The sequence below is a fragment of the Athene cunicularia genome (genome assembly GCF_003259725.1).
Source record: "Athene cunicularia isolate RWA chromosome 2 unlocalized genomic scaffold, athCun1 chr2_part1, whole genome shotgun sequence".
Classification (NCBI taxonomy): domain Eukaryota; kingdom Metazoa; phylum Chordata; class Aves; order Strigiformes; family Strigidae; genus Athene; species Athene cunicularia.
In genome coordinates this window covers 141,764,983-141,773,000 of record NW_020799095.1, presented here as the reverse complement: position 1 = coordinate 141,773,000, position 8,018 = coordinate 141,764,983, and the positions used below count along the sequence as shown (strand labels likewise).

The window sequence follows — 8,018 nt, the reverse complement described above, 5'->3', positions numbered from 1 at the left end:
AAGAAGGGGAAAAAAACCTGCTGCACAACAGCAGCTGGAGACAGGAGTGAGAATATGAGAGAAACACCTTGCAGACACCAAGGTCAGTGAGGAAGGAGGGGCAGAAGGTGCTCCAGGCACTGGAGCAGATTCCCCTGCAGCCTGTGGTGCAGCTGTGCCCTGCACCTATGGAGGTCCATGGTGGAGCAGAGACCCACCTGCAACCTGTGGAGGACCCCATGCCGCAGCCGGTGGATGCACCCAAAGGAGGCTGTGACCCCATGGGAAGGCCACGCCAGAGCAGGCTCCTGGCAGGACCTGTGGCCCATGGATAGAGGAGCCCACACCCTTTGGTCAGTTTGGGTCAGTTGTCCTGACTATGTCCCCTCCCAAGGTCTTGCCCACCCCCAGCCTACTGGTGAGGGGGGATGGAGAGACAGCCTTGATGCTGTGCCAGAACTGCACAGTGGTACCAAACACTGGTGTGTTATCAACACTGTTCTAGCTACCAGTGCAAAGCACAGCACTGTGAGGGCTGCTGCAGGAAAAATTAACTCCATCTCACCTAGAGTCGAGTCATGACGACATTAAAGGAGAACTCAAGGTGGTTGGGCTGGAAATATGTCCCATCTCCAGAAGGTTTTAGTTTCATTCCTCCTGTCTCTCTATGGCTGTATCTATCTCACATACTGCTTGGCCAGGTGCTCTCATTTTGAAGTTTATCCCTGATGCTTCTACAGGGAATCCAATTCACTTCCATCTGCAAGTGCAAAACATTTATTCTGTTGTGGGGTGTGGGTTTTTGGTGTTGGTTTTAATGCTGGCGTGTGGGGTACCCATCATGTTACAGACCATGTCGGACCTGCTTGAGTGCTTGTAAAAGTCCGGAGGATCTTTTTGTTGGTTTACAGCCCCCAAAAAAATGATGTGGTTGGTTTGACTGGAGGGTGCAAAATTGCACATAATTTAAAAACTGAGTGTTTTGGTGTTTGCATAATTACTGAATACAGTTACCAGGCAAGCAAAGCACAGAAATAGGGTTTTGGTGGAGGAAGATGGGGCAGTTTTTGTAGCTTGTATTTGTCTCAATAGAAGACCCACCTGGTGTATACCCACCAACTGCTCCGCTGGCTCTGCTCCACCATGGTGCAGAGCACTCTGGTGCCAGCCCGCCTGTGCCGCCACCACAGCCCGTTACGGCTCCGGCTCCGAGCCCAGGACTACTCATGCCAGGCTGGTGGAGATGGCAAAGCAGGCTCAGAGGCAGGGCAGGTGAACTGGGTTTGTTTGTGAGGTTGTATTTCCCAATGAATTTTGCCCACATGTGGTTGTGGCCTTTCATATTCTGGCTAATGCAAGTAGCTGCTAAAGCAAATCAACCTTTTTCATTTAGGGAAGTGCATCGCTGGTGGTACAGACCTGGTGTTAGAAACCTCTACCAAGTTTGAAAAAGGGGCACAGGCAGGAACTCTCTGAACAAGCACCTTCAGTATTGATAAACAGCAACGCAAAGCACGGGTACCCGAGCAGAGAGCAGACACAGCTCCGTGCTGAGCAGGTGAACAGCCTGGAGGCAGGGGTGTGCTGGACAGCCCTGCTGGAAAAGGGCACGCCTCGACCCTGCCACTGCCTTGGGACCAAGGGAGCGAAGGCAGATCCTGCCTCCTGGTAGGAATGGAAATTTCAGCAGTGGAATATGTGAAGCCATTTTTCTGGAGGTTGGGATTTGTTTGGGTTTTTTTTCCAAAATTCAGGAGTATTTAGTACATAAGCTTTCTGGAGAGGGCTGTGTAAAATTTCTGAAAACCAGTCAGATTAAAGCCTTTTCTTATACCCAAGCTAAGTCCTTAAAACACCTGAAGATAGTGCCTTTGCCATCTGTTATCTTCAAGCCTTAAGTTGGGAGTTCATGGAAAAAACTGGCCCTAGGGTTAACTATGGTACAATCAAATAACTTCTGTAGAATGGACTGCAGTTGAGGTAACCCAAATCTCTCTTCCAGCCCTAAAAATGGGAGAACAGCAGAAGAGTCAGGAAGGTTTTCCTGTGAACTTTTACTAGGTGGCTATATCCCACGTGTTCTCTTAGGGGAAGGTTAGTGAGTGCTGGTCAGCAAAATTTCCTGTCTTGTGTCGATGCTTTGGGAACGTGTCCAGAATCACACAGCTTTTTGTACTGGTCTGTTGCATCGCATTGCCTGCAGAACTGCTGCTGCCCCATCAACGAGCACACAGCAGCCCTGAGCCTCAGCAGGCCACTTGTTTTAAACAATACCACTCCATAGTTACCCACAATCCAGTTTATATGGGGATGAACTTTGTTCCAGTGCTCTACATGTTATCTGTGCCAGCAAGAAAGTGTGGCATTGTAAGGAAGGTTTATGTCTTGTGAGATGATACCCAAGTGAAAAATGCAGCAAAGAGCCTAACAAGGTAAGGAAGGAGGGCAAAAAGTCATTATCCCTGAGCAAAGTTACAACTACCCTCACTCCAGGAGCAACCAAAGCCCAGGGCTGTAGCTGTCAGTATCTTGAAACTTCAGCATTAACACCTTGCCTGTATTTAGTTCCAGATTCCAAGTTACGAGGCTGACTGATACAAATTTATTAATTTTTATCCACTCCCCCCACCTTTTCTGCAGCAGGAAACAGGCTCTTGGCAGAGTTATTTTCAGTTTAGTTGCTTATCATATGATCCAGTAAATCTGCTTCTCCCACTCTTCAAGCTCACATTCTTTCTCTGGGAATGTGAGAGTTTGTGTGGCCAAATTTTTCACCCTCATATTTCAGTTTTCTAACTCTTCCTCTGACAGCTGCAATAAAACTCACTCTGGTGTCAGTACCCCAGTAAGACTTCTTTACAGGCTACTCAGCGCACTCTGACATCTTCACTATACTGTGTGGATGTTAACAGTTATCTATTCTACACTGCACAAACTGAAGGGAAGCATGTGCATGTTACAGCAAACAGTATGTCAGAAAAATGCCTTCTCTTTTACTTTATTTAGCTTTATTGTGTATTACTTAGAGTAGCATGCACTGACACATCAACTGCCTACAGAAGCCAGACTGCTTCATTTCTCAAGTGGAACAATGCTTTCACATGGGTATCTCACGAGGTCTTGTAACATAGTGCCACCACAGCGGTGGCAGATGCCCCTCCTTACGAGCTGGAGGCAGAGCTTCAGTTCTTGGACCATCAGCTGGAGTTTCTTCCTCTAACTGCTTAATCTAGAAGACAAGACAAAATTTCTTTAGTTCATAAATGCACATTTCCATAATGTACCTCTCAGTGCCCCAGCACTAAGCAAAACTGGCCCCCGTTTCAGAAGGGAAGAACCAGCAGTGACATCGGCGGTTCACAGACAGGTTTCATGCTTTCCAGTATTCTGAACACAGTAATCACTGCATGCTCCTATTACCTAATTAAGATGGAAATTTTAGGAGTAAAAAGTGATTTACGAAAGAAATCTCATTTAAAAGGTCATTATTTCCACATGATTCATGTCTACCACTGCTACACTAAACAGACTTGATTCTCTTGCTGCTTTGAAAGCTGCCAGATGATTACAAGTCCTGAACAACTTCCACCCCAGCCTGCAGACCACTATTTCTGCACGCCACCAGCAGCCCTCTAGATGTTTTCAAAACATGTTTCTTGAAGCAGGCTTCACAGTTTCTTGAAGCAGCATAAGTGCTGGCTGCCACTATTGTTAATTCTGGTAAAAGTGTCATACTACAATCCAACTATTTCTCTACAACTGGAGAACTATTCTAAGAACATCAACTTTTCCCAACTGAACCTCAGTTTAAGATGGCCAGAAATTAGTCTTGATTCCCAACTGATGTCAACACTGCGGTAAGACACCTTCAAAGGTGCAACCAGAAACTGTGAGAGCTTCCCAGCATCAGAAAATAAATTCTGTGGTCCTTAATCTCCTCTCATCTCACTATGGAATTTCTTTTAGCAAAACTGCTGCAACAGCCCTGCATTAACTGAAACATGGTTGGAGGTTCAGTTTTAACTTCAGAATCCCTTCACAGTCTTTGAGTTACAGCTTCTTAAAGATCTCTGTGTAGGCATTTTAGGTCAAGTCAGTGTTTCACACTGACAAGAGTTCTAATAAAGCAGACTAACTGAGACTGCAGCAGGCATTCAATAATTTTTTCCAAGAACATATCTAGATTTAGCACAAAAGTATTTTGTGCTAAAGCAGCTTTACTTTGCACTGAGCAAGCACTGACCTCTTTATCCCAGCTCTCCTGCCGCAGCTTCTTCCATTGCTCTCGTTTGGCAAAGTAATCAGGATACATTGCCTTCTCAGAAGGATGCCAGTAATCCAAGCACCACTCAGGCAACTGTTAACAAAAACCATGATTTTTATATATTACTTTTAAATGTGAAATCATACACAGTACACACACATATAAAAACCTAAATGCAATTGCTGAAGCCAGTATTAAAATGGATAAATAACCCAGGATATAAAGTACTACATAAAAACACCATTTAAGAGCTACCCAGCTATTGTTAGTCTCAAGGCGTTGTATGGTAGAGGTCAAGTACTTTCAATCTTTGTTTCACACATTATCCTAAGTCACAGGAAAACTTCATAGAGACCTGCTTAAATCACAGCATCCCAAAGAAAAGTCCCAGGTCATCTCAGTTTGCTCTAAGGTTCTCAAAATAATTCCATCTGGTGGAAGGGAAAATCTCATTACTTCTCTTACTTCTCCCAAAGGCAGCAGGTTAGACACATTCTTTTCTCCATCTCCTTATTTATTTTATTTGACAGAGACAGAACCTTACAGCTCATTTCTGCTTGTCTACAACAACTAAAAAAACAGTGACCTTTATCTTGATAATGGTCAGACCTCTAAGATGTCCAGTCAAGAAAAAAGCCAAATTAAAAATACTGCAACAGCGTATCACTAAATGTTAACATTTTAAAGACAAGAACATTGATTAAAAAAACAAAACTAAACCCCACCAAAAGCCCCCATTCTTAAAAAAAGAAAATTAATAAGTTGCTCCAATACTACCACTAAGTAACATTTACATTTCCAGTTTCCTACTGTATCATCACTGAGTAAACCTTTGACTGAACAGCAATAGCAGAGCTGCCAATAATAATATAAAAAGAAATCCACACACAGCAAACAGCAATTAAAACCATCAAACAGCCTGAGATCTAAAAAATTACATTTTATAGTAGCATCCACAATGGACACTCACTGATGTATCAACAAGCCAAATCCCTGTGACAGCCATTTTGTGAAAGGACAGTTTGAGCATATCAAATAGGGCAAAGAAGAGAGAACATAAACCAGTTTGTATTTCTACATGAAGACTAATCTTGACCATTTATTCTTCAACTGGCCTTTTTTCTGTCCAGATTCACTATTATCTCTACTACTGCTAAGGCCCACAACCTTGGTATAAGCTTAAATTCTCCTCTTCCCTTTTCACTCATAGCTTCTTTTTTCTGCCTCTGATAACTACGTCAGATTCTCCCTTTCACATGGCTTCTTATGCATAAAGATCTGATCAGATCTAATCTTGTGTCAGCACTTTCTTCAAATCCAGGAGAAAATGGGTGCATGCACTCTCTAGGTTAGTATTAATTTCTTGTAGTATATTAAAAGAGTCAATGCCAATAAAGTGAAAACCCTGTGTTTTTCTATGAAACCCGTTTCTTTACTCCTAAATAAAAAAAATCTAGCGGGGGAAAAAAGCCTCTAGAAATGCCTTAGGTTCTAAAAATACAGCTTCTATTTTTAGAGATACCACCTATCACAGTGACGCACAGATATGTATCTAGCACTAAAGCATATGAAGGGAAATGATAATTTGTACCATTACTCAAAACGCTGGAAGAATGATGGGACCGAATCCCCCGACAGCCAAGCTGATAGCTGACAAGACTAGAGAGAAACCAAAGCCGTGACCAGATGGCACCACAGCGGGCATCACAGTTTCCTCCACACTGCTTACTCTCACAGCTCAGTTCCAACCCTTTCACTGTGCCTGCCTGACCCATCGCTGAGCAGCTTCTATTTGGCAAAAGAGCAAAAGTCCCTGCATAAAGAAGCTAGCTGTGTTCAGGCAGACCACCAAACTCCATTTTCAGGGATCTGACAAGCAGGACAGCTTCTTCCACACAAGCAGCAAGATGTTCAGCACCACAAAACTACTACTGAAATGATATTGTTGAGCCAAGCTGCAGTGCTATGGAAGTCCACTTAAAGCACTCACTTTACATTCACTAAAACAAGAGCAAGGCAAGCACAGTAATACAGAACTTCACAGGCCACCTTACCTTGTAGCACTCATATCTCTCATAGGCAGTGCCCCCCGGGGAGTCAGAGAAGATGTACGGCTGAGGATGCTGGTTCGCCCAGAACTCCTCCTCGCCTGCCCTCAGCAGCTCCGTAGCTTTCACCATATCCTTCACATCCTTGTTCTTATCGAATCGTTCTCTCAGGAGGCAGGCAAAGTAGCGGTACTTGTCTCTATAGAGATTGAGTGACGTGTAAGAAAACACTAATCGTATACAGAAACGAAGTTTGGCAACATCACCAGTCACCCCTGAGCAAAGACAGGATTTGGTCAAGGGCCTCTGAGGAGCTCCTGTTCCTACATCGCCTTTTTCTGTGGCAAGCCCTCCCAAGTGACTCCAGAGGGGTTTTCCCTCACCCCTTCAGCCACTCCTGGGCCAAGGGAAAGACAGAGGACAAAGCGCCAGTCAAGTCCAACGCCCTGTCTCAGCAAGGAAGGGAAGGGCAGGCCAGACACCGCGCCAGGCCCCCGCCCAGCTAAGCACGAAGCTAGAAGGCCCCGCTCCCAGGAAGGCCAGGCCTCCCCAGGCCCATTTCCCTTCACCTCTTACCGGTAGACGCACCAGGACTCCAGGTGCCGCAGGGATTTCTTATAGAGCCGCAGCACCTTCTGCTGGTGCGTCAGGTAGGCCGCCATTTCGGGCCGTCCTACCCCTCACCTTCGCGCGCGGGGGGAGCCCCCCCTCTCTGCTCCTCTCCGCGGCGAGGGGCCGGGCGCGGGCCGCGCCGGTGGCAGGGCCTGACCCTCATCCAGGGCTTGTCGCCTCTGTGGTCCCTCTCGGTGTCGCCGGGGCTGCGATGCAGGCTGCCTCTGAGCCTGCAAGGAGCGTTTGGGAACGTTTCTAACATCGTTGGGGCTTACCGGCGGACTGCCGTGTGGCTCCTCAAACTCCAGGTTTTCTGCTTTTCTGACTGCCCCTCGTGCCCTTTTTCGCTTTGGTGCGCAAACCGTGGTTGTTTCCAATTGCATGGAATTGGCTTGGATGAATACGTTAATACTCTTAGGCAATTCGGCAGGAAGTATGTAAATAACTTTAGATGGTGGGTTCAGATTGAAGCTTTATTTGTGGCTAAGCAGCCTAATATTACCTTGGAAAATTTCCCGTCCCGCTAGAAAACCCTTCTAGAAACGTGGGCTCTGGCAGCTGAGGGGTGGTTGTTCTGACGCCTGTGCTTCAGGCGGGTCTGCAGGCTGCGGCTCAGGGAGAGCCCCGGCAGCCGAGCGAGCCGCACCGCCGGGGCGGGCCGGGCTGCATTGCAGGTTCTCTTGTTCCAGCTGCTGGCGCGGGCAGTGGGAGGGAAAACGGGCACTTACATGAGGTAGTCTGCTGCTGATCCCACCCGTGTAAAAGCTGTATGTGAGATGTTGCAGTTTCCCTTCTCTGTTACTGCTTGTTGTCAAATTTGTATTTTCATGTGAAAAGCAGAACTGCAATAAACAGTGTATGTGTATTCCCTCTGGTGATTGTAAGGGCGTATCTTATACACTCTAGAATAAGTCTGGAGTTTCACAGAAGGCCAAAATTTTATTTTTCTGATATTTCTAGTAAGGAGTAAACTCTCAAGTTATGCAAGTAAACTTATGCTTAAGCTTTATATGGCCTGTCAATGTAGTAGTCAGGGACAACTATGAAATGCTTTTCATTGTCTTCTCAAGTTGGCTAATGCTCAGAATTGAAATGTAGAATGACTAACATCTCAT

At 45.8% G+C, this 8,018-nt stretch overlaps 1 protein-coding gene across 1 annotated transcript; it reads right to left on the bottom strand.

The window, feature by feature from the left end:
* Positions 1 to 2,965: 2,965 nt before the first annotated feature.
* Positions 2,966 to 6,999, bottom strand: NDUFB9 (NADH:ubiquinone oxidoreductase subunit B9). Its single transcript, XM_026841840.1, has 4 exons — positions 6,868 to 6,999; positions 6,298 to 6,490; positions 4,223 to 4,336; positions 2,966 to 3,208 (listed from the first exon to the last, which is right to left on the bottom strand). The coding sequence occupies exons 1-4, from the start codon at positions 6,951 to 6,953 to the stop codon at positions 3,077 to 3,079; spliced, it is 525 nt and encodes a 174-aa protein (XP_026697641.1). The 5' UTR covers positions 6,954 to 6,999; the 3' UTR covers positions 2,966 to 3,076.
* Between the last annotated feature and the right edge of the window lie 1,019 nt (positions 7,000 to 8,018).

Excerpts from the sequence above, each read along its gene's own strand:
- NDUFB9 (XM_026841840.1), bottom strand. The coding sequence starts at position 6,953 with ATGGCGGCCTACCTGACGCACCAGCAGAAGGTGCTGCGGCTCTATAAG. Across the intron at positions 6,491-6,867 it reads GAGTCCTGGTGCGTCTACCG|AGACAAGTACCGCTACTTTG; the intron begins GTAAGAGGTGAA and ends CAATCTCTATAG. Across the intron at positions 3,209-4,222 it reads AGGAGAGCTGGGATAAAGAG|ATTAAGCAGTTAGAGGAAGA; the intron begins GTCAGTGCTTGC and ends CTTGTCTTCTAG.